Below are 27001 nucleotides of genomic sequence, written 5' to 3' on the forward strand. Positions count from 1 at the left end.
AATGTGACTATTTCACTGTGTACATTGCTGTGTTAATTTTGATAGTTGATCAGTTTGCACACACTGTGCTCATTGTGTAGAAAGGTTGTGCTCTATGCGATTTAAGCAAGAAGGTGTATCAGGTACAGCAGCTACGTAGAAGTCAGCAGTGTTGCTGTTTGCCACATGTGCTGTGTCACCCACACCCAGGGCTGGTGACACAAGATGTAGGAGTGTACCATTTACCGTTCACATATTCAGATTCTGTTTTGAAAGTAGCGAGTATGTACATACTGAACACATGTACGACTACATGAGATCAAGGTATCTCTGCATGTGATTTGTGCATTAAGCTGTTGTTACAGTCCATTGCATGTTTGCGCTGTCAGTCAATATGTAAGATGTTAGACACATCTCATTGGTGAAATATATTTACTAACCCTGGGTGTAGTTCGCGTAGTCGCGCTTCGCGAAGCTTCGCGAAGATGTCATTGCACTACGCGACCTTCGCGAAGCTTCGCGAAGCTTCGCGAGCTTGCGTAGTTGCTTGTGGCAACCTGTTCGCGATGGCTTTTTCTTGTTCGCGAGCGCGGTAAGCATGTTCGGGGAGCTGTTTGCATGCTCGGGGGATATATCTCGCGATCTTACCCATGCGGTCGCCAATGGGCGCGGCCATCTTGTTTTTCTATAGTCCCGCCCGCTCGCGATGCCTTATTTCCTGTTCTGGGTCGCGGATAGCGTGTTCGCGATGTGCATTGACGTGTTCGGGAGCGCATTTTACTTGTTCGCAATAAATAGTACATGTTCGCGAGAAATATCGCGTGAACTTACCCACGCGGTCGCGAATGGGCGCGGCCATCTTGTTTTTCACTCTATGCCATGTTTCTGGGCCTACTTTTGTATCCTCCCTTTATCTTAGCAATCCTTTGTCTTTAAAGCCTTTTTCCTGACTTTTTTTAGTTATTATCTATCTCTCTGTTTGCCTCAGTTTATATTTTGCATTTTATTTCTACTTTTACTGTGTTTTTGTTACTTTTATAAAGTTCTTTCTATCTTCTTCCCCCTAACCTTTTTCCCCTTCGGACTTTTCTTTTCCGCCTCCCACCCACCCCAGAACCATGGCCAAGGGCACACCAAGTCCCAAGGGCAAGGGACCTGCAGGCGCAGAGAAGCGCCGCCTGCCTTGCGGCAGAATGCGTCCTGCAGGGGTGCAGGCCCGGCAACTGTTTGGGGAGGAGGAGGTGGCGGCTCTTGTTTTCTTCATCCAGCGCCTCCTCCCCTTGACCTTGGCAGCAGGCGGCAGGCCCGGCTCCGGGTACGCTACCCAGGAGCGGCACCGTCGGTGGGCGAAGGTGCGCCGGGCCGTGTTCCGGTGCACTGGGATCCGGCGCACCCACAACCAGCTAGCCCACCGGTGGTCCGTCATCCTGGACCGGGAGCAGGACCTGTTGGACCTGCTAGGTGTCGAGGTCATCGGGCTTGGTGAGTAACTGATTGTGTATATTAAATTAGATGAATAACAAGATTACTGCTGCGTGCCAAGCGTTGCTGGTAAATTACGTTCCAAAAAGCAAAATGTTCTTTGATTTAAGGACCCAGGTGCACGGTGGTACTCTTCTTACTTGTTTGCAACGTAGTTTGCGCTAGCTTGTGCTGATGCTGATTATGTAAGAGTTTACTTTACAGAACTGAAGTTAGGTAATGCGATTTGCTAGAGAGACTCTAGTCCTTCCATTGTCCTACTGTGAAATAGTGGTGGATGGATATTGGATTCTAGGTTTAGTTTGTTAGTAGTAGTTACTAATTGTTTTATGCGGTCTGCGTGACGCATCCTCTGTCACTGAGTGCTGCTTACCCCAGTCCTCCGTCGAACCTTTTGTACTTTGTTTAGTGAGTGGTAGGCTTAGCATGGTCAGTCAGTAGCAGAACTAGATCAGCATTATGCAACCAACCCACAATTTGTTGTATGTATGCACTAATGTATGCAACTATGCATGTGTCCTCCATCTCATCTATGCATTTGATGGCTGAAAAAAATTGAAGTGCAGACTTAGTGAACAATTGGCCCGTCTGGAATAGGTGGTGTAGGTCAGGTGGTACTTACTAGGCTTTGTTAGTATTTGTAATCAGAATGATCAAGGAACACTGGAGTGTTCATAAATAAGAAGACGATCCGTAAATGCACTAGGAAGCAGCCAATAGTCGATCCATCTGATTAGATAGGTCAATTTTATTGCACTTGTTGTTTCCTAAAATGTTCTTTGACTTATTGTTTTTCTAAATGATTTATTATTTTTCTCACAGCACTCCTTAATGTTGGTCTCTTTCTTTATTATATTTTACATGATCATCAGCACCACCCAGGGGCAAGAAGACGGGGTCGGAGTCGGCGGGGGAACCCCAGGACCTCTCCTCTACTGAGGCTCCTGCAGCTGGCCCCAGTAAGTCCTCCATTGGTTAGATTGACATTTATATTTCCCTAAATGTTATGTTACTGCATCTTTTTTTTCCCAAACTCTAAATTATGGTTCCACTTTCTGAATCTCTTTTTTACAAAAGCTTACTTCTTTGACCTTGACTATCTGTTTACTAATTCTGTTTATCCCTGCCTCGAAGTTGCTTCTAACTCCCTCTGCTATGACTCTCCGTGCTACTAATACTACTATTACTATTATTACTCTGTGTGTAGCGATGCTTGCACAGTTGCCCACTCTTTAATAGAAGGTTTTCTTTGCAACAATAAAACTCTGATTGACCAATAGCTCTAGCCACTGGGTCCTGTCCTTTGGGTTGTCCTCTTCAAGTCTTCTCAATGTTGAGGCTTTGACAAGTACCACAAACAAAATGCCCAACCAGATATTTGACTAGTATTTTTGATCGGATAGTACATGATACTACTATTGTCTAGGATTCTGCAGAGCCACATACAGAACTATGCACAACAAAATAGGATGTTGCTGATGGGAGGTTGGATCTTACTGATCACACCTCAGTCCGAAGAACCCAGGATCCCCTAACCGACTAGCTATAGTGTCTCACATTAGGGTCCCACTCCCGACCCCCCCACGAAGACGATACACAATGTTGATGATGACTGAGACAGAGACAACCCAGAACATAATAACAAACACCATTTTGCTCACACACTTATGTAAGTCCACTCCACCACACCAAATACCACAGAGTCTATGTGTAAGTTCAAAAGGTTTATTTGAAACAAGTATCAAACTCTGTACATCGTTAATATGAAATTTAATTTACGATAGCCATAGTCAATAAGCCAGCAAAAAGCCTAACATTAAAACAGTAAACATTTACAAGTGCATGATTGACAACAAGAACAAGAGCCAAGATCTTTTGAATTCTGGAAGACCCCTCACCGTAGAACGTAGAAATACTGGTTACATCATCTTGCATCCAATATGCTCTGTAAATCTCTGGTTTGTAGAAGGGAATCTTCCGCCTATGATATATGAGAAAAACGCTGCGAGTTAGCCGTTAGATAGTATACTGGTGAATGCTAGCATTTTGCAGTCATGCCAAAAAGTGTAACATGTATGTGTGATGGCTAAGCAATATAAACTAAACAAAGTCAATAAGTTGTTTTTTTTTCGACCTCTTCACTTGTACACAACAGTCAAGCGGCCTTAAAGGCATCTACTGCACATGTCAATAAGCTGGCAGGTATAATATGCACCAAAAGAGTAGTAGTCGACATGATGAATCTAAAAGGGTTACTCATGGCTCAGGCTAACTTTCAAAAGAGTAGAGTAGGACTAGATGACCCTAGGAAGTGGAACCATATCCTACTAGTGTCTGTCTACTGACTGTACTTACTGTCTAGTGCTGATGTATGTTGCATCGCATTAACTTTTTTTTCAATGTTCCAAGTGAACACTTAGAATAGGGGGAGGTTTACAGGCATCTAAAAAATTTGTGATGCTTTTTTCTAGGCACACTACCATCCACCAGTGCCGTCGGGGCCAGCGATGCGGCCATTCCGGAGGGGGCAGGCGAACTGGCGGCACCTGCAGGAGACACAGGGCCCAGGGGGGATCCAGCAGCAGTGGCCGGCGGCGGTAAGTTATATTCATTACTTCTTGACATTACAGCTAGATGGAACTGTGTTCACTATTTCACTGTACTGTGCGACTTATTATACAACGGTTGAAGAAGACACCCTTTACGTAGCATTACCAGCGTGAGTAGAGTAACCAATGGCCTCTTCTATTTGACTCCAAAATCAGCTGTGAATGTTTTATGGAGAAGACAAACTCAGATCAGATGACCTTCATGGATGTGTTGAACATAGAGGGAAAGCACTAAGGGTGGAAGGACGGGCGAGATAAACAATATGACTGACCGGCAGAGAAGGATATGTTGTTGGAAGCATGCATAGGTGGCTGATAGTAATAAGATCAGATGCATGGGTTGTTGAAGGATGGGTGGAAGGTGAAAGAATGCCTGCCTGGGTGGGCGACACAGTATGGGTGGATAGTACTAGATAGCAAGAATCAGCGGTGTTTTTGGTTCAAACTCAAAGCCAAGGCAAGGAAGGAAGGAGCAGAAGCATGGGTGTTTGTTGGTGTAACCAACTAAGGTTTGTTAAGAGATATATACAAAAGGATAGACGTTTACTTTAATGGATGTATGCCTGGATGTACTATCACCAAGAGACAGTATAGGTGGAAAGTGTCACTGGAGATTCTTACTTTGAAGAAAGTGTAAAAGAAACTGCGCGACAGTAGCAAAGCCTAGGGGAATCAAGGTAGTATTATGAGCATACAGTACACTTGCAGTAGTTTGCAAGCACGTCATATATTATCAAGCGGAAACCCCTTCCTCCCACTCTGGGGACCACTCCCTACCTATTATTATTAATGTATTTTCGATTGGGGCAGCCAGCCTGCAAAGGGTGGCCTATCTGTTGTTTAATGTTTATGTATATTGGTTACGCAATCAATGAAAGCAAAGTACCCTCTGCAGTAGCGGTTGGTGGTGGGATTGTTGGCGGGCGGTGACATGGGGAGGGGACGGGTGGGTGGCACTGGCGAGTAAACTGTGTATTACTGTTACGGCCAAATACAGGTAATCAACATAAAAATAAATAAAACTATTTTCAAGGTGCGCACTGCACCGCCGAATGCGATGCAGTGTGTGCTACTGTGTACAGCAATGTTTTTTTTTTAATGTATTCTTTAATTACCTGTGAATGTCCTTAATCCATCGTTTACTATCCCCACCCTGCACCTTCCCACGTCACCGACCGGCAGCACTCCCACCACCGACCGCTACCGACCTGATGTCGTATATCGTATTAGCACTAGCAGCATCTATAATATGAATAATATAAGCAATGATCGTTGGATCCGATAAATAATCAGCCTTTTTGTAGTACCCATGGCAGGGTGTAAGTGAAATTGTGCATGCCATTTGCCCTCATGTAACAGAGTATGACCAGTGCCAACGGCCGTAAGGCGTCAGACAAAAAGATGAGCTTCCCCACCTGCAGACAGTAGTAGTAAATAAAACTAACGTGAGTCTGCATCATGTGGCTCATATCTGTTTCTCTTGGGTGCAAGCTTAGCTGATGGACCTGGCATGCCGCCTACAACAAGGTTATGTAATTGGGCTAAACTACAGATAAGAACAGCATGACTGGTGTACCGGAGTACATACATAGTACGATTATATTTATAAATAATGTCTGAAACGGTCACAAATGTTAGAGTCCAAGGAAGTAGGATTAGAGATACTTACCCCACCACCAAATCCCAAATGTTATGAACTGTGCTTGCTAGTGATACTGTGACACTATGTGTTGAATGATTTTAGTGTTCCTGTTTTGCTAAGAGTATTGGCTCCAACATGTTCTTTTTCTTTCTTGATATAGATGATACTCCTTCCACTAAACCATCAAGGAAGGAGTTGGCCGCTAGGGCCCGGCGCCGGAAACTGGAGGCCATCTGCGAGCATTATCGCCGGCTGGTGGCTCAGGAGGAGGAGGAGGAGGAGGCGGCTGCAGCTGCAGCCTACTCCAATGCCCCGGGCCCCAGTCAGGCCCGGCCTCCACTTTCACGGCGCCGTGGTCCGGCATCCGCCCGCCGCCGCGCCTCTATTTCCAGCACTGCTGCCCCCAACCCTGGATGTAACTGTAGGGCATTTCGCCGCCAGCTGCTCCGCTGGATGGCCCGCTTGGAGGAGAACATGGAGGAGCGGGTAAAGATCCTGGTGGACAAACACCTTAAGGCCCGCCGACAATAGAGGACCTCGTCGTTTGCCCCTTTTTTAATTCCATTTGTTGGTGGGTGGGTTTGTGGGCATTGGGGATTTCTACGGACATTGGGACTTTGGACTTTCGTTTCGTTTCGTTGGGGTTAGGGAGGGGGGTGGGTTAGGTCAGAGCGGGATAGTTTATTTTTGTTAGGGGACATTAAAAATATACTTACTATTTATTTATACGATGTTAATGTTTTATGGTGGGTTACAGTTTTCCGAATTCAATGTAAGTTACATGGTTGTTTACTTTGTTTCCGTGCTGCTGCATGCCCACAGCCAGTGTTTGATTTAAAAGATCTGCCGATTTTGTAACACACAAACCGATAGATGCAGTACCCCTCACTGAGTTATTTTTAATTGTCATAATAGCACTGTCAGTCTCTCCTCCTAGTCCATACCTCCCACCAAACTTATCTTACCTGTGATTGATGATGAAGTTCGGCACACTGATGGCTGCATGGTTGGTTTCCCAAATTGACGGAGTAGATGCCATTATTGTGGTGGTAGTAGTAGACACTGGCAATAGCGTTTGAAAAAAGAAAGAGAAAGTCACTTGACTGAGACTCTGGGAGGAGGAGTGGAACAGAACACAAAGTAAACTACAGCATGGGTGGTCAAGCAGAAGAAGATCCTTGCCCTGCCTTAGTTGAAATTCAATTAGTGTTGCTTTCACCACATCTGCCCCAGCAAGCGTGTGATCAATTGGTGTACATAGTCATCACATCACACCTCAATATAAATCACACAGCCCGGGGGAAGAGGGTTAGGGATTGATGATTGGATGGGAAGTGGGGTTTTGGGAAAGGTTTGAGAAAGAAAAACAGACAATATGCATGGACACAACAAAAGTAAAACACAATCTTGTAAGACGACCATGATCCATTATCAAAGAAATCAAAGTATGAAGTGAGAGAAAGCAAATGCATGCATGCTGAGGAGGATAACTTGATGGTTAATGATAATGAGTTGTACTATAACTACTATGACCCAATGAGACAGTACAGTCAGGGACGAAATTGAAATTTGCCTTGCCTGTCTGACGCCCTCAGAGCTCAGACCGAACCCAATTACATGCTGTACCGGGCTTACTTTTATTTTTCAAGCTAGCTAAGGAAATTAAAAAAAAGTTGGATCAATTAACAAACAAACCACAACACACAGTCGCAATGATTAAAGAGAAAAAAGCAAACAAATAAATGTAAAGACGAATGATGATACTAAAGTTACTGTATTATCCTGGTCCAAATGTGGAGTTGCATCATTCTCATCATTCTTCTTGGTCCTCCCTTCCATGGACACTCCGCACATCAATCTTGGGTACCACTGCCTGCCTGATGCGGATTGGTAAGGTACGTGTGAGTCATTTCTCCCACTGTAGCACAGGGTAAAGGCCAGCCTGTAAGTCTAGATGGAAAAACAAACGGGGTATTGAAAAATTACAGCATTTACAACAATAAACTCAATTACAGTGGAGTGCAAGACAACACTCTGGAGAGAACACTTTCAGACTGAGGCAGCTTGGATAGGCTACATAGTGTGTCTACTCTACAGCATTAAGGTACAACAACAACGGGACAGGATTCAGGAGCCAGCACAGCCACAGAACAGGAGAATCGCGGCACAGGCCAGGCACCCTACCCCTTACTTATATTTTGACCGAGCCTGAGAAATGTCATATGCACTGCAGCAACCTAGAATTTTCCCAATGAAGTGACTAAATCAATGTGCCACTGTCCGTCATACCACTACACTCTACTCCAGTCCACACCACTACACGGACATCTAGCCTAGGTCTGCTGTGGTTCTTGTTCAAATTTTTTACCTTTTATGTCAGCCCATGAAACGCCTGATGCGGATTGGTAAGGTACGTGTGAGTCGTTTCTCCCACTGTAGCACAGGGTAAAGGCCGGAATGTAAGTGTAGATGGAAAAACAAACGGGGTATTGAAAAATTACAGCATTTACAACAATAAACTCAATTACAGTGGAGTGCAAGACAACACTCTGGAGAGAACACTTTCAGACTGAGGCAGCTTGGATAGGCTACATAGTGTGTCTACTCTACAGCATTAAGGTACAACAACAACGGGACAGGATTCAGGAGCCAGCACAGCCACAGAACAGGAGAACCGCGGCACAGGCCAGGCACCCTACCCCTTACTTATATTTTGACCGAGCCTGAGAAATGTCATATGCACTGCAGCAACCTAGAATTTTCCCAATGAAGTGACTAAATCAATGCGCCACTGTCCGTCATACCACTACACTCTACTCCAGTCCACACCACTACACGGACATCTAGCCTAGGTCTGCTGTGGTTCTTGTTCAAACATTTTACCTTTTGAAGTCAGCCCATGAAACGCAGTTATTCCATCATTTTCTCCAATCCAACTGACTGTGTGCAAAGATAGTATGCTCAGCATCCTCAATGATGGTGACCGTGTGGTACGTATTCTCCAACACCAACTCAGTCTGTAGTGACTGATAAGTTTATAATATATTCCATATTACCAAATTGCAACGGATATTGGCCGGCACCTGCAGTGGTAGGAGTACAATGTGGTCATTATTAAACAACAAGGAAACATTAACTGTCACCACACCTGAGTCACTTTTACTTTGTCGATAAACTAGTATAGTTCTACTTCATGGCATGCACAATTCTTCGTAGTCAGCCAGCATCCAATGCAATGCATGCCACCATCATTCACAATAATCACTCATTACCTGTCTTGGTGTTCTCTTTGGCTGTCTGATCTGATGCCTGCCTAGCCTTCTGCCAGTCAGTGATGAGTTTCTTTCGGATTGGAAACAAAATGGAATATAGGTGGAGTCACGTTTCACTTCTTATGGAGGGACTGTTAGAGGCAACCTGTATTGTACTATTCTCCATCTCCATCCAATGTCTGACTTGCTTGAAATGAACTTAGGGAGAGTAAGGAACATGGAGCAGGACCCTGAGGAGTGGAGTGGACAGTTATGCACAGACGTGCAACTCCAATAGGGAAATAAAAAGAGGAGACTGTTGATGGCTTTGTTGTGAATGTAGATTTTGAACCAGAAAAACAGATACACACAGTCACACACAAATAAAGGAAGGGAGAACAATTTGAAAGCCTAGTTGTCAGGGAAGAGGAGCTCTTCCTCAAACTCTGGTGGTTCGGACAGCAGTACGTCTAACAATCCACTACTTATGTCATCAAAGTCGCTCTCCTCTTCCTCCTGTGATTCACGTGCTTTGTACTCTGGTGGTATAAAGTGTTGATTCATTTTGATCATGGTTAACCTCTCAACACTTTTGGGCGAGAGACTGGTCCTTTTGACAGTAACAATGGCACCAGCAGCACTGAAAACACGCTCTGAAGAGACACTTGCAACAGGGCAAGCCACATACTTTATCGCCAGCCTGCTGAGCACTGGCCATTGGCTTCTTTTCCCATACCAATACACCAATGGGCTTTGCTCCATGTAGACCTCTGTTGTGTCATCTAGATAGGCCTGAACCATCCGCTCAATGTTCAGGGGTGCTCCTATTTCCTGGGCCTCTTTTGCCTTTGCATCAGTCATGGATGTGCAATACCCTTTCCGTAGAAACCAATCACCTGCCGTTTTTGTAAATGTGCCTGATGATCCTGTTGGTGCTGTTGATGTTATTGCTGCTGGCAGTGTTGACTGCTGGGAGGCAAACGCACTGCTCTTGGCTTCTGAAGTAGAACTTCGTTCTGGGTGCCCTGCAGTACTTTTTCTGCCCTGGAGGGGCGGGCCTTTAATGAAGATCCTTTCGTTTTCAAACTCAGTGGCTTCCTCAGCTATCAAAGTTTTGTACTGGGCAACATTCACTTCTGAAAAAGGAATGACTTCATTACTGCGCAGCAATAATTTGTAACGTGGATCCAAAATTGAGGCAGTAATGTAATGTGGATCGGACAGAATGTTATTTTGAATCCTTGTATTGTGAGATAAGCGAGCGGATAAGGTGTCTGCCAAATAATGTGCGTCTACTTTGTCATCCACACCTGCGTACATTTCTGCCACCTCCTTCAGCTCTTGCTCTAGCATGTACAACAATGGGATAGCTTGGCCCATAGTACAGTCCTCCCGGCTCACTTCACGGGTGAAGACCTCAAAAGGAAGTAGCATCTCTGTCAGGCTTTTGACAAGGTCCCATTGGGCCATCTCAACTCTCATGCCTTTCACTGTAGGATCCCCTGACCTTTTCATGACATAAGCATTAAGTGGTATGTACTGCTCAAACAGACGCTCAAGCATGTAATACGTTGAGTTCTAACGTGTTGGCACCTCTTGGATGAGTGCTTTGACTGGCATTTTATGCTCACGTTGAATCACCCTCAGCTCCTTCCGGGCTTTAAAAGAATGGTTGAAATGTGTGCATATTCTTCTGCAGGTGGTCAGTAAGCTGCTGACTTTGCTTTCATTTTTCAGAAAGTCTTGCACAACAATGTTAATGTAGTGTGCCAAACATGGCACCCTGAAATAGCCACCATCTTTCATGGCCCGAACTACATTACTGCCATTGTCCGTGGCAACAAAACCCATGGTAAGACCTCTTGGTCGCAGCCACTCAAACACCTTGCTGTTAAACTCATCCAAAATGTTAGCAGCAGTATGAGATTTCTCCATTGCAAACATGGCTACAGTTGCATGTTTGCGAGTGTCTTATAAAATCTCAGCGGTGTCAACAACGCCGTCAGATATCTTATCTTTAACACCCGAAAAAGAGACCCAGTGTGCAGTGATGCACATGTAATCAGTGGCTTGGCAACTGGTCCACATGTCTGTTGTCAGGTGTATACTCTGAACAGCACTCTTTTTAAGGCTTTTCCAAGCAATTCCAGCACGTCGTGATGTAGTGCTGGAACAGCAACTCTTGCAAAATAGTAGCGGCTGGGAACTTTCTATTTTGGGCAGATGGTGGTCACAAACTCAAGAAAACCCACCCCTTCAACAAAAGAAAAAGGGAGAAGGTCCAGTGCCAACATTTTTGCCAGCTTAGCATTGTACAAACGTGCTATTGGGTGGTTGCGTTCGTACTGCCCCTCCGGCCTACTAAACATGCTAAGAATGGTAGGCTGCATGGTATTCCTTCTTGTGGTCGACGTCGCACTTTTTGGGCCAGCAGTACTCCTTGGTGTCTCAGGCTGGCTCTTACTCTTGTGCCAATGAGATGTGGCTGAGGATGTGGGCGTTACCACTGCAGTGCTGGGGACAGGGCTACTTTGTGTACCACTAGCACAGAGAATGTCTTCCTCTTCTTCCTGTTCCACCGTGAGCGGACTTTCTACTCGTTTAAGCCCAACAGCAATGGTTCCAGTTTTGATGAGCCTAAGGTGCTCCTCCCACTGGATTGCGTGGTGTTTTTTCAGATGGGTCATTTGGCCTCCGGTACCATAGTTTGTACCAAGCTTTCCACGGCTAACACAGGAATGACAAACGGAGCATACAGCAATGTTCTCCTCCTTTCCGCTAACCGTAAAGAAGTCCCACACTGGGGAGCTTAACTTTTGTCTCCTGCTGGAGGTGCCACTCCCACTTCCAATGCCGGATGAACTGGAGGGTGTGTGTTGAATTTGACTCTGTGCAGGACCACTACCTACTTCTGCTGAGGTGGTGCTTGTTGTGCTGGATGTAGGACGCTGCCGGCCCTTTGCTAATGTAAATATGGAAGCTGGAGGTCGTGTTGGTGTTACCTGTGTTGGAGGTATGCGTGCTACATCCCTCGCATCCATTTTGGATAATGTAAAAATGTTGCTCTCCATCTCCTCAGGCCTGGGAGTGATGTTTGTGATGACTGGCGCATCATCATCATCATCCTCCTGCTCTTCTGCATCAACATCCATAAGTGTAAGGCTTTCTTGTGATGTGTTTCCCTCTCAGACTCAGTTTGTGGCTTCCAAGTGACATCTAGATCATCAGAAGGGGGGCTTGGTGAAGAACTTGATGTACTAACCCTCCTTTTCCTTGCTGGGGATTTAAAAGCCAATGCAACTTCTAAAGGAGTGGCTTCCTCTTCTTCCTCTGCATGAGGCTCAATTTCCTGAACTGCCCCTACTTCGGGAGGAACAACAGCTACTATTGCGGGCGGTGGCTGCGGCTGTTGACCACTTATCTGCTGTGTTGATGATGTTCCCTCCTGCGTTGATTGTGTACTACTTTGAGATAGCGATAAGTTTAGTTCAGGCTCAGCATCACTGCTTTCCACCATAAGGCTGGCTACCTCTTCCACACTCATCTGCTTGGGCATGGGTTGGTGGGTTGGGCCCACTGATCTGGAGGTGCTGCCCCCAGTTTGCCCCCCCGACACCGCTGCTGCAGGCGTCATTTTTGGTGAACCAAAAAAGGTTTTGGGAGGCACACCAGACTTAAGTGACACTTCCTTCTTCTTCTGTTCCTTCTTCTCCATGGCAACTTTCTTGGTACCGGAGGACCTGCTACCTGCTTTCTTTGGGGGCATCTTCAACAGATGTCAAAACAGCACTCAGTTGCATAAGTTGCAGAGATGCCTGGTCAGGTCACTGACACGTCACGTTGTGTACACTACAGCAGCAGGACGTCGGTCTGGCACCACAACAGTGGATGATGATGACACACCTCTGTCTTTTGTGCACCTAAAAGCAAAAAAGCCAGAAGAACATCAGCCAAAAGATCCATAATATAATATATAACTTATTAGTGTCTCGTGGGTGGTCATCACAATTATTAAATTTCATGAAGTCAGTGAACAACATCAACAGTATAGCCAGCCATTAAGAGACTGACAAGGCCAGGGATCCTGTTGTATTTTTACTGCCGCCGTGATGATTGCTGAGTTGTACCCCTGGGCCTACTGTACGACTAGGCCACAAGTTTGGACGCCTATGGCAAAGGCACAATGCATGCCTTCCTAAAATGGCCGCCACACACATGCTCAGCCCACCCACCACAATAACAAACAAAAAGTGATTGCAAAGGACAGGAAGAGGAAGTTGTAGTGTCTGTGGAACTTAATCCCTCTCATAAAAATGTTTTCCAGACAAATAACAGCTTCTCCCTGCTCCAAACCTACAGCTCAATGACAGCCTGAGGAGTTTTTTGTGCAGAAATGCACAAAAAAGCGTTTTTGAGAAGGGTCTATGTTGCTCGCGAGATATTGTTTGCCAGATTGCAAAAGCTGCGTGTTCGGGATCGCGAACTGTACAAAAAGGCTTTCTCGCGTGCGCGAACATGCATATTGCGAGCGCAAAAATGACGAAAACTGTAAGTCCGCGTTGTCGCGCTGTGCAGAGTTACCGAAAGTTCGCGAGCTGAATCCCTTGCCTTACATGCTGGCCAAAAAAGCCCAATTTGTTTAGCACACACCCAAAAAATGCTATTCCACCCCAAACACACCTTTTGCAATAAAATCCAAAGCCATCCATGGAGTAAAGGAAAATCACCAGACAACACCAACTGTACATTTAAGTCACGCACCACAGATTGGAGGCTGACTACCTCTGGGCCTACTGGAAGACTACTAGGCCACAAGATTGGAACCGGATGGCAAAGCAAGCACACTGCTTGGATGGCTCCACAAAATGGCCGCCACACACCCACAAGAAATGGGAGACAGTCAATGTACGCCTATGGCAAAGGCACGCACAATGCATGCCTTCCTAAAATGGCCGCCACACACATGCTCAGCCCACCCACCACAATAACAAACAAAAAGTGATTGCAAAGGACAGGAAGAGGAAGTTGTAGTGTCTGTGGAACTTAATCCCTCTCATAAAAATGTTTTCCAGACAAATAACAGCTTCTCCCTGCTCCAAACCTACAGCTCAATGACAGCCTGAGGAGTTTTTTGTGCAGAAATGCACAAAAAAGCGTTTTTGAGAAGGGTCTATGTTGCTCGCGAGATATTGTTTGCCAGATTGCAAAAGCTGCGTGTTCGGGATCGCGAACTGTACAAAAAGGCTTTCTCGCGTGCGCGAACATGCATATTGCGAGCGCAAAAATGACGAAAACTGTAAGTCCGCGTTGTCGCGCTGTGCAGAGTTACCGAAAGTTCGCGAGCTGAATCCCTTGCCTTACATGCTGGCCAAAAAAGCCCAATTTGTTTAGCACACACCCAAAAAATGCTATTCCACCCCAAACACACCTCTTGCAATAAAATCCAAAGCCATCCATGGAGTAAAGGAAAATCACCAGACAACACCAACTGTACATTTAAGTCACGCACCACAGATTGGAGGCTGACTACCTCTGGGCCTACTGGAAGACTACTAGGCCACAAGCTTGGAACCGGATGGCAAAGCAAGCACACTGCTTGGATGGCTCCACAAAATGGCCGCCACACACCCACAAGAAATGGGAGACAGTCAATGTACGCGTATGGCAAAGGCACGCACAATGCATGCCTTCCTAAAATGGCCGCCACACACATGCTCAGCCCACCCACCACAATAACAAACAAAAGTGATTGCAAAGGACAGGAAGAGGAAGTTGTAGTGTCTGTGGAACTTAATCCCTCTCATAAAAATGTTTTCCAGACAAATAACAGCTTCTCCCTGCTCCAAACCTACAGCTCAATGACAGCCTGAGGAGTTTTTTGTGCAGAAATGCACAAAAAAGCGTTTTCGAGAAGGGTCTATGTTGCTCGCGAGATATTGTTTGCCAGATTGCAAAAGCTGCGTGTTCGGGATCGCGAACTGTACAAAAAGGCTTTCTCGCGTGCGCGAACACGCATATTGCGAGCGCAACAATGACGAAAACTGTAAGTCCGCGTTGTCGCGCTGTGCAGAGTTACCGAAAGTTCGCGAGCTGAATCCCTTGCCTTACATGCTGGCCAAAAAAGCCCAATTTGTTTAGCACACACCCAAAAAATGCTATTCCACCCCAAACACACCTTTTGCAATAAAATCCAAAGCCATCCATGGAGTAAAGGTAAATCACCAGACAACACCAACTGTACATTTAAGTCACGCACCACAGATTGGAGGCTGACTACCTCTGGGCCTACTGGAAGACTACTAGGCCACAAGCTTGGAACCGGATGGCAAAAGCAAGCACACTGCTTGGATGGCTCCACAAAATGGCCGCCACACACCCACAAGAAATGGGAGACAGTCAATGTACGCCTATGGCAAAGGCACGCACAATGCATGCCTTCCTAAAATGGCCGCCACACACATGCTCAGCCCACCCACCACAATAACAAACAAAAGTGATTGCAAAGGACAGGAAGAGGAAGTTGTAGTGTCTGTGGAACTTAATCCCTCTCATAAAAATGTTTTCCAGACAAATAACAGCTTCTCCCTGCTCCAAACCTACAGCTCAATGACAGCCTGAGGAGTTGTTTGTGCAGAAATGCACAAAAAAGCGTTTTCGAGAAGGGTCTATGTTGCTCGCGAGATATTGTTTGCCAGATTGCAAAAGCTGCGTGTTCGGGATCGCGAACTGTACAAAAAGGCTTTCTCGCGTGCGCGAACACGCATATTGCGAGCGCAACAATGACGAAAACTGTAAGTCCGCGTTGTCGCGCTGTGCAGAGTTACCGAAAGTTCGCGAGCTGAATCCCTTGCCTTACATGCTGGACAAAAAAGCCCAATTTGTTGAGCACACACCCAAAAAATGCTATTCCACCCCAAACACACCTTTTGCAATAAAATCCAAAGCCATCCATGGAGTAAAGGAAAATCACCGGACAACACCAACTGTACATTTAAGTCACGCACCACAGATTGGAGACTGACTACCTCTGGGCCTTCAGGAAAACTACTTGGCCACAAGCACTAGCACACACATCGAACAAAGGTAAATCACATACACACACACCAACAGTGAAATACACCACAGCCACGTTTAGCATTTCAATCCTATGCCATCCATGCCCTACATGACACCACAAAACATGGACCCATGGGTACCCTACTGGCTGAAATTGAAGAGAAAAACAACTAGGCCCCTATTGAAAGTAGTACAGGCCACCCACCACAACAATAATTTTTAAAAACAATAAAAATCCCAGAAAAATGTAGGTACAAACGATCCCCAATGAAACAAACACACCAATTCTCCAACTTACTTCTAGCAAATTAAATCTCAAATCAAAAATTCCTCAAATAAATCCAATCCAATGGTATGATGCAGCAGACAGACACAAAAAGTGATCCTTCCAGCTCCAAATCCAAATGAAAGTGAACAACACATGCACAAAGCACGTGGGAGGAGCCTGCTGGACAGGAACAGGAAGTTGTAGACTCAGGGGCACTTCCTTCCTCTTGAAAAAAAAGAGTTAAAAAAATTAAAGGACTCTTTCTTACACAAAAGACTACAGCAAGATCACAATCTGAGGAGTTTTCTGAGCAAAATGATCATTTTAGAGAAGGTTTTATGAAGCTCGCGAGATATTCTTTGCCAGATTGCAGTTTTTCCATATTCGGGATCGCGATCTTACCAAAACAGCGGCCGGAAGTCAGCTCGCGCGCACCAACGACGTGTTCGGGGTCGCACACTCTCGCGGGCTTGGGCAGCCATAGTACAAATCTCGTGGCGCTCGCGAACAGACAGAAAAGCAAGTTGGCGATCGCAGAATCAAGGTAAGACGTTACCGCGCGCGCGAGAATGAATATTGAGCGCGCGAGGAAGCAAAACTACTACGCTACGCGCTAGATTGCGTAGCAATCTGCAACTTCGCACTCTACGCGAATCGCGAAGTTACCTAAACTTCGCAAGCTCCGCGAACGGAGCGTAGTTCAATGCCCAGGCTTAATATTTACGTGTCCTCTTTCATATTATGTATGAGACGACCAAGTGTGCATCAGCCATTTCCAGTGCTGGCGAACATGGATGATGAGGACATCATTAGGAAATTCTGTCTGGATCGCCTTACCATTCAAGACCTATTTGGTCAGTTGGAGCCCCATCTGAGGCCTCACAGAACCTATCTGACAGCTTTGACACCAACATTTAAGGTGAGGGCGGCCCTGCATTTCTTTGCCACTGGTTCGTTTCAGTACACGGTGGCCATTGCCGGTGGGATGTCACAAGCTATGTTCAGCATGGTGCTACGTGATGTCCTGTCCGCATTGTTGACCTACAAGGACCGCTACATCCACTTTCCAAGGAGACATGAATTGGCAGATGTGATGGGTGATTATTATGATCTTGGACACATACATAATGTGGTTGGAGCCATTGACTCCACACATTTGGACTTGTTCCACCACAGGCACATGAGCACATCTACCGTAACAGGAAGCATTTCCATTCCATGAATGTGCAAGTGGTATGCCAAGCAGATATGATTATCTCCCATGTGTGTGCCAAATTTCCCGGTTCAGCACATGACTCCTACATACTGTGTAGCAGCATAATCCCACAATTGATGGCAAATCTGCATCCAGAGCGTGCGTGGCTTGTTGGTGAGTACACAGAGTCAAGTAGTGTGCTGTATGTGTGACATGCTGTTCTCAGCTACTCTTTTTATTACAAAATTGGTCTGTGTATCTAACACCTAGGTGACTGCGTATCCCAACCGGCCTTGGTTGCTGAGCCCACTGAGGAATCCAAGGACCCCGGGTGAAGTCCACCACAATGATGCACATGGGAGGACACGTCATGTAATTGAGCATGCTTTTGGGCTTCTGAAGTCTAGATTCCGGTGTCTGGACAAGATTGGAGGGGCACTACTCTACTCTCCCCAAAAGGTGTGTCAGATCATAGTTGCATGCTGCATGCTCCACAACCTGGTCTTGCGCAAAGAGATTCTCCTGCTCCTGGAAGATGATGAGCAGGAGATGCCCCCCCCTGCCAATCCACACATGCCCAGTGACGATGATAGTGGAGAATAGGAAGGTGTTGACCTGCATCCACAGCTCATCGACAACTACTTCCCTTGAGTGCAAGTGACATTGTACAACTGCGACATTGTTTGTTGGCTTTGTTGGTAGTGTCAAGGCATAGATGATATTTTGGACTGCTGGCTGTGGTTGGCTCTGTGCCAATAATAATAATAATAATAATAACGGCATTTGTAAAAAGCTCGAACAGCTACCTCAAGCAGAGGTGTCCCAGCACTAAAGCAAGACAGAAGTGCAAGCAACAAGAGCTACTCAAGCTAACCTAGTCCTTCGGTTCTAGGCTGAAAAGCCAGGTTTTCAGTGCTTTCCTGAAAAATGACTCAGATTCTATCTGCCGGAAAAAAGTTAGGCAAGGCATTCCATAGCATCTTAAACCTCGGAACGCATAATAGGTTTAAGGAATTCGATCTCAAGTGTCTATTCTGTTTATAGCTACATAAGCGTCGTTTCAAATAGTTCGGACATTTACCATGTAGGGAGCGGAAAGCAAATGTCAGGACCTTAAATTCGATTCTCCTGGCCATGGGCAACCAGTGGAGTAAATTAATGTGCGGAGAGATATGATGGCGGTAGGGTACTCTCCTAATCATTCTCGCTGATGCATTTTGGACCATTTGCAGTCTTTTAATCAAATATGCAGGTAGGCCTACATATATGGCTGATGTGTGTGGCAGAGGGTATTGTTTTCCACGCACCTCATGTCTAATTTGCTGTTGTTGCTCATTGTTATGTGGGCTGCTTTTTGTAAGTTGATGACTAGTGGTGTGTGTTAGTTGTACTGGCATTACCTGACAAGTAAATGTCATTCTCTTGTGTCTTTCTAGGTTCCTTCACCCTATCCATGCCTCGTCACAATTAGAGTTTGTGGTACATTGAACTCGGAGTTGACATTGTACATACTGTGATAAACATAGAACTGACACAAAGACATAGGTGTGTAAAGAGTGTTTATTTACAATAAGTATTTGTGAAAGAGAAGTGATTGTTTTTAAAATTGTGCAAAGTGAATTTATGAGTTGTCAGTGATGGTAAATGAGACAAATAGAGTAGTCACCACATTGATGTAGTCACACAGTCCAACAGACTCCATCAACAAGGATAGTTCACAAAGTCAATGTCTAAGGTAGCACAAGTGCCATCATGGCTGGCTCTGCGACTTTCCTTGGGTTGGTGCATTGCCACGTGATCCTCCTGTAGTGTTTCTCGGATGTCCCCTCCTGCGTTTGGCAGGAGGGGGTCTCACCTGCAGGCTCAGCGGTGTCTGAGGAGTCATTTCATTTAAAATCTTTATTCGATCTATTAAAATAAGATCACAAAAGCACAAATGCATCATATTAAACCATTTAAAAAGACCATAAAACAATTTACAATCATAAAAATGTGGGTAGCCTTTACAGTAATTCAAGTTAGCATGCCCATCGACTTTCTTTATCTCATGCAAGCCCACAAAAAAGATGCTCCTGAGAAACAGACGTGCGAATTAGGTAAAGACTAAAAAATACAGGGCCACCCTGCATTGTTTAAAGTTTTGAAGTCTTAGGATGGGTAAGATAAAAGTTTCTCTTTCTTTGTGGTAAAGTTTGCAGAACAATACCAGGTGTAAATCAGTTTGGGGTGAGACATTGTCACACGGACACGGGGTGAGGTCAGCATGCTTGAACTTCCTCTCTGGGAACCCGAGCATCAGGAGGATAAAATTGAGACGAAAGAGCACCAAGATAAATCTGTGTTGAGCCATAGTAATGCGTGAGAGGTAGAAATAGTGGTGCTCTCCCGCAGGTCTAGGCGGGACTAGGGCATAGGCGCTAATCGCCTGTTGTTAACAAATCCTCCCCCTGCGAATAAAATCAGCCTTCTTCATGTATAGGTCTGTCAATTTCTGTTTAGAAACGGTCCTACAGGAAGCTGGGTATTTTAACAGCTCCTCCTGCCCGATTGCTCTTAGCTCAGCTTCTACAGAACTGAGCCAACCGATCCCACTGCGACCCTCCAACCTGAGGCAATCGCCAATAATACATTGGGTTAAATTAACCGTCGACCTCCGTCGAGTCATTTTGTTGCAGGTCACCCCTCTCTGTGGCCACAGCTGAGGCGGTGGGAGTATAAGCAGTCGGGACATTGGAGGGGGCTTTAAGCCATTGTTTGAGCTGCATGTCTGTCTGGCAGAACACCCACAAGCTGGCCCATGAGGTCCACAAGTTGGCCCATACATGTGTCCATGGACCTCAGCAGCAGGCGGAGCTCACGCACTTCTTCCACAACCTGGCCCACCTGGCCCTAGTTCTGTTCATATACCCCAAGGACTCTTGCAATGGTGGCAAGGACTTCCATCTCATTGTCCTCCTGTGACTGTCCCCAAGTTGCCTTCCCATCTGTCCTGCTGACATGGACATGTGGCATTGGGACTCGACGCACCCGTACACTCTCACTGGCCGCCTCGGATTGTGTGGTGGTGTTGGTGACGACTGAGGCAGGGAGAGTGTTGCAGGCAGCAGTGGTGATGGTGGTGGTGCCTGCCGCACAGGTAGTTGTAGCAGGGGTCAACACTGTTCTTGTTGCTGTGGTGGTGGTGGTGGTGGGGACAATGAGGCCCTGAGACGTAGTGTGCCCTGGCAGTCCTGAGGGGGCAGGTTATTGCTCCTCATCCGAGAAACGAAGTGAGTCTGCATCAGAGAGTTCACGTTCCGGGGGGGAGACAGGCTCTGCAGGTTGGTGGTGTTTTCTGCTGCAGTTGCTTGGGGATCTCCTGTTGAACAAAGGTTAGATTGTCAGTTAAGTGCACTCCACAAGCTTGGTGTCAGACATTTGGATTTTACATTTGATACACCAAACATTTTACATTGCAATCACTTGGTATGGCTGAAATATAATAAGCATCATGACATGATGTTGAGGTATATACATTACTTGTCATTAGTGTGACATGTAAATTGCAACCATGGGAACGGTACTGATAGTGTTTTTACAAGGACATGTCCTCATCTACCAACTTGGTGAACATCAACTTTTGTTGTTTATGTGTAGCTTTTGTTTACTCTTCATAGAATCTGTTTCAGCTATGCAAAAACTAGACAATTTAATAATTTAAAGGTTCTTTCATATCATCTGTTTGCATTCTGTGCTGTGAATGATTGAGACCTGACTTTACTTCACATTTGACTTGGTGAGTCAAAGTGTAATTTCTGTGACAGTTACACGCACTTAGCTGTCTGTACACTGGATGTAACATTTTGATCTATACAGAGTTGGCTGACATGTGAGGGATGTTGTGTCCATATGGCTCCATGCATTTTGAGAATGAGACCAGGTGCATGGACTGACTACCTACCTGTTAGGTAACACGGTGGAGGGAAATGGCTGCCACATGGCTCTTGGGTGGGGTGAGTGTTCCAGCTTGCTCAGCTGTGGGACAAGGGTGCCTGGTGGGAGTTAGGGTGCTGGCTTCCTACCCACAAACCTCCCTCCCTGTTAAGATGGCTACCTCCCTGTGAAGTGGAGCAGAGGAAGGGAATAGGTTACACACGGCTCTTAAGTGGGGGGAGTGTTTCATCCTTTTCAGGGGTGAGACAAGAGAGCATGAGAAGGCTACCTACCTATAAGTTTGAGGAAAGCAATGAAATGGCTGCCACATGGTTCTGGGTGGGTGGAGTGCTCCATCCTGCTCAGCTGTGGGACAAAGGTGCGTGGTGGGTGTTGTTGTGATGGCTTCCTACCCACACACCTCCCTTCCTGTTAAGATGGCTACCTACCTGTAAGTTTGAGGGGAGCAATGAAATGGCTGCCACATGGTTATGGGTGGGGGGAGTGCTCCATCCTGCTCAGCTGTGGGACAAGGGTGCCTGGTGGGTGTTGTAGTGCTGGCTTCCTACCCATAACCCTTCCTCCCTGTTAACATGGCTACCCACCTGTACGTTTGAGGGGAGCTATGAAATGGCTGCCACATGGATCTGGGTGGGGGAGTGCTCCATCCGGCTCAGCTGTGGGACAAGGGTGCCTGGTGGGTGTTGTTGTGCTGGCTTCCTACCCACAAACCCCCCTTCCTGTTAAGATGGCTACCTACCTGTAAGTTTGAGGGGAGCAATGAAATGGCTGCCACATGGTTATGGGTGGGGGGAGTGCTCCATCCTGCTCAGCTGAGGGACAAGGGTGCCTGGTGGGTGTTGTAGTGCTGGCTTCCTACCAATAAACCTCCGTCCCTGTTAAGATGGCTACCTACCTGTAAGTTTGAGGGGAGCGATGAAATGGCTGCCACATGGTTCTGGGTGGGGGGAGTGCTCCATCCTGCTAAGCTGTGGGACAGGGGTGCCTGGTGGGTGTTGTAGTGCTTGCTTCCTACCCACAAACCTCCCTCCCTGTTAAGATGGCTACCTACCTATAAGTTTTAGGGTAGCAATGAAATGGCTGCCACATGGTTCTGGGTGTGGGGAGTGCTCCATCCTGATCAGCTGTGGGACAAGGGTGCCTGGTAGGTGTTGTAGTGCTGGCTTCCTACCCATAAACCTCCCTTGCTGTTAAGATGGCTACCTACCTGTAAGTTTGAGGGGAGCGATGAAATGGCTGCCACATGGTTCTGGGTGGGGGGAGTGCTCCATCCTGCTCAGCGGTGGGACAAGGGTGCCTGGTGGGTTTTGAGATGCTTTTTTCCTACCCACAAACCTCCCTCCCTGTTAAGATGGCTACCTACCTGTAAGTTTGAGGGGAGCAATGAAATGGCTGCCACATGGTACTGGGTAGGGGGAGTGCTCCATCCTGCTCAGCTGTGGGACAAGGGTGCCTGGTGAGTGTTGTATTGTGGCTTCCCATCCACAAACCTCCCTCCCTGTTAAGATGGCTACCTACATTTAAGTTTGATGGGAGCAACTAAATGGCTGCCACGTGGTACTGGGTAGGGGGAGTGCTCCATCCTGCTCAGCTGTGGGACAAAGGTACCTGTTGAGTGTTGTAGTGCTGGCTTCCCATCCACAAACCTCCCTCCCTGTTAAGATGGCTACCTACATTTAAGTTTGAGGGGAGCAACTAAATGGCTGCCACATGGTACTGGGTAGGGGGAGTGCTCCATCCTGCTCAGCTGTGGGACAAAGGTGCCTGGTGGGTGTTGTAGTGCTGGCTTCCTACCCACAAACCTCCCTCCCTGTTAAGATGGCTACCTACATTTAAGTTTGAGGGGAGCAACTAAATGGCTGCCATATGGTTCTTGGTGGGGGAGTGCTCCATCCTGCTCAGCTGTGGGACAAGGGTGCCTGGTGGGAGTTGTAGTGCTGGCTGCCTGTCCACATGCCCCCATGGAAATATTTCTAGCTACCTTTGAGGTGACTCAGAGGAAGAAAATGTTAGATATGCGAGACATGTGTTGGGAAGAGTGTGTTGTTCATAAGTGCTTCTGTGTCTAGGAAGTGTAGCTTTCTGGTTGTGTAAGACAGTATATTGCCGTGTAATGTGAGACATTTGTTATGTTATGTTATGTTATTCACTTTTATTAGGCGCACAGCTGCCCCAGCGAAGGGGCGTCCTGGCGCCTGATCAGGTACACAACACAACAGGTCAAGGCCAAGAAAAGAGAAATCAGATAGCAGGGGCAAACAGATGTGTTTTAATGGCGCGTCTAAAAAGAGTCAGGCTGTTTAGGGCGCGAATTTGTTGGTACTTACCAGCCTCCACTCCCCCGGGGATGCCTGTGAGACTCCATGGATGGTGGTGGAATAGGAGGGCCACCGCCAGTTCTCTGAGCCAGCTCATGGTTTTTGTTGGCACGCTCTATCACCCTGCTCTTGAGATCATGCCACCTCCTCTTGATGTCACGCAGGGTGCGCATTCACTTTTTTGACTATCCTTTCCCAGATTTGCTTTTTCTGGCTACTGGTGCCTGTTGGACCATGCTTCCAAACAAATTTCGTTCTACTCTGATTATCTCATCTACCATGACTGACAACTCATTGTCAGTGAATTTAGGCATTTTTTTCTGTGCCTTGGTGTGTGATGTGCAAATTGGTGAAAAGTGCAGGTGTGAAGGTGGTGGTGGAGATCTGTGTGGTGTGTGGGTGGTTGTGATGGTGTGATGTGTGTTGATCTGCCTCTCCTTTGGGCTGTGGGGTTGGGCCCTTCAGTTCTGGGGTTGTGCAAAAGGATTCTGGGCAGGGAAGGGGTTGCCTTTATACTCAGCTATGTGGGTGGGTCAAAATGGAGTATTCATGTCAGGTGTGTTGTTTGGGTTGACCTGGGATTTTTATTTTTTTCTTGCCATGGGGATGTGTCATTGGGGTGTGTCAGATGTTTTTGGAGGCTGCGCCAGATAAACAGCCACACTTGGTAGCCTTGTTGTGTGGCCGCCATTCCTCTTTCATACGACCACAGTGGTATGAATGCAATGGTCCTTCCGGCGGCTCTAGCATTCATCATTTTGCGCAATCGTGGAGGTCGGGCACAACTGATCGTTCCGCTGGCACCGCCATCACATCATAATTTCCCTTGAGGTCATTCTGATGGTCAAACAGCAGTTTTGGGTCTTTCCGCAGCAATTCCAACTGCCGCGGTAGGATCTTTCTACCAGTGCATCCTAATCTGACCGCCAGTTTTGCTGCGGGGCATGCGGACGGGTATTTTCCGCTACCAAGACGGTCGGAATGCATTTCCTACCACCATCCTAATCGACCCCTATGTTTGCAAAATTATTCTATTTAAAAATATACATATGTACCAAATATATAATGTCTGAAATATAAAGATTGTATTTTATCTCTACATGTAAAAATGTATATTAAGGTGCCGATTCCGATCCTGTAAAACCCGGGTACGAATGGTCATACGGAGCGTTTTCTCCGTACGACTCGTACCCGGGAAATGCTCCTTACAAACCAGCAAGTACGATTCGTACAGAAATACCATTTCCGTACGATTCGTAACAAACTACGTGCGACGAAAAAATACCCACAATTCCGATCCGGGGCATCGCGTACGTGACATCCGGACGGAGTCAGGCAGCGTTCTACGGATCAACAAGTACGATTCGTGCCTACGTCACTCCGCACGGATAATTTTTTACGGCAGCCAAAAACTCCAGGGAAATTGAGGACGACGCAAAGAAGGAGCAGCGGTACGCGACGGACAGCAATGGACCACATCCTACGTGTCATCCCGGCCCTCCTAGCCTACGACCTGGTGCACCGAAACCGTCACGCACGCCGCAGAAGGTCAGCACAACACCCAGGGGCAAAGGGGGGGCAAGGGGCAGGAAACATAACCTCTACCTAATTTTAAAAATACCATATACTGTCCATACATTACCTCCAGGGTCTGGTCACTTCGGGGGGTGTGTCCACCAATCCCTGCGTACGCGTACCCGTCACCACTACAATGGTGGTACGGCCCGTAACCACGCCCTCAAAGCGTGGGTACGGACCGTACCACCATTGTAGTGGTGATGTAGGGGTACGCGTGGTACGGGCCGTACACACGCTCTGAGGGCGTGGGTACGGCGCGTACACATACATCACCACTACAATAGTGGTACGGGCCATACCCACGCTCTGAGGGCGTGGGTACGGCCCGTAATACCATTGTAGTGGTGATGTAGGGGTACGCGTGGTACAGGCCATACCCACGCTCTGAGGGCGTGGGTACGGCCCGTACCACCATTGTAGTGATGATGTAGGTGTACGCGCCGTACCCACGCCCTCAGAGCGTGGGTACGGCCCGTACCACCATTGTAGTGGTGATGTAGGGGTATGCGTAGTACGGGCCGGACACACGCTCTGAGGGCGTGGGTACGGCGTGTACACATACATCACCACTACAATAGTGGTACGGGCCATACCCACGCTCTGAGGGCGTGGGTACGGCCCGTAATACCATTGTAGTGGTGATGTAGGGGTACGTGTGGTACAGGCCATACCCACGCTCTGAGGGCGTGGGTACGGCCCATACCACCATTGCAGTGGTGATGTAGGGGTACGCGTGGTATGGGCCATACACACGCTCTGAGGGCGTGGGTACGGCCCGTACCACCATTGTAGTGGTGATGTAGGGGTATGTGTGGTACGGGCCGTACACACGCTCTGAGGGCGTGGGTACGGCGCGTACACCTACATCACCACTACAATGGTGGTACGGGCCGTACCCACGCCCTCAGAGCGTGGGTACGGCCCGTACCACGCGTACCTCTACACCACCACTACAATGGTGGTACAGGCCATACCCACGCTTTGAGGGTGTGGGTACGGCCCGTACCACCATTATAGTGGTGATGTAGGTGTACACGCCGTACCCACGCCCTCAGAGCGTGTGTCCGGCCCGTACCACGTGTACCCCTACATCACCACTACAATGGTGGTACGAGCCGTACCCACGCCCTCAGAGCGGGGGTACGGACCGCATCACCCGTACCTCTAGGGCACCAGTACATTAGTGATACAAGGCGTACATACGCCACGAATGTTGGCTTAGGGCCTGGTGCAGCATATAACCAGTATATTGGGGTGTGTTCATGGCCAGGACAGCAGTGTACAGTACCAAGGGTGCGGGAGGGTGGGTGGGTGTCTGCCTAGGAGTCCCAGCAGTGGACAGAGACATGTGAGGGGTGGGTGCAGAGGAATACCAGCAGTGGACAGAGACATGTGAGGGGTGGATGCAGAGGAATACCAGCAGTGGACAGAGACATGTGAGGGGTGGGTGCAGAGGAATACCAGCAGTGGACAGAGACATGTGAGGGGTGGGTGCCTATCACTCCCAGCAGTGGACAGAGACATGTAAGGGGTGGGTGCATATCACTTCCAGCAGTGGACAGAGACATGTGAGGGGTGGGTGCCTATCACTCCCAGCAGTGGACAGAGACATGTGAGGGGTGGGTGCATATCACTCCCAGCAGTGGACAGAGACATGTGAGGGGTGGGTGTAGATCACTCCCAGCAGTGG

The 27001-nt window shown here is 47.3% G+C and overlaps 1 protein-coding gene across 1 annotated transcript in view; it reads left to right on the plus strand.

Annotated features, from left to right (window-relative positions):
- The window catches only part of LOC146858066 (uncharacterized), a 167336-nt gene that overhangs the window by 51899 nt on the left and 88436 nt on the right, over positions 1-27001 (plus strand). Inside the window, exons 2-4 of the mRNA XM_085647097.1 lie at positions 2334-2420; positions 3933-4058; positions 5873-6198. Coding sequence (XP_085503223.1) covers positions 2334-2420; positions 3933-4058; positions 5873-6198 — 539 coding nt within the window. The remainder of the gene's footprint in view (positions 1-2333; positions 2421-3932; positions 4059-5872; positions 6199-27001) is intronic.

The sequence above is a fragment of the Triturus cristatus genome, chromosome 3_2 (genome assembly GCF_964204655.1).
Source record: "Triturus cristatus chromosome 3_2, aTriCri1.1, whole genome shotgun sequence".
NCBI lineage: Eukaryota > Metazoa > Chordata > Amphibia > Caudata > Salamandridae > Triturus > Triturus cristatus.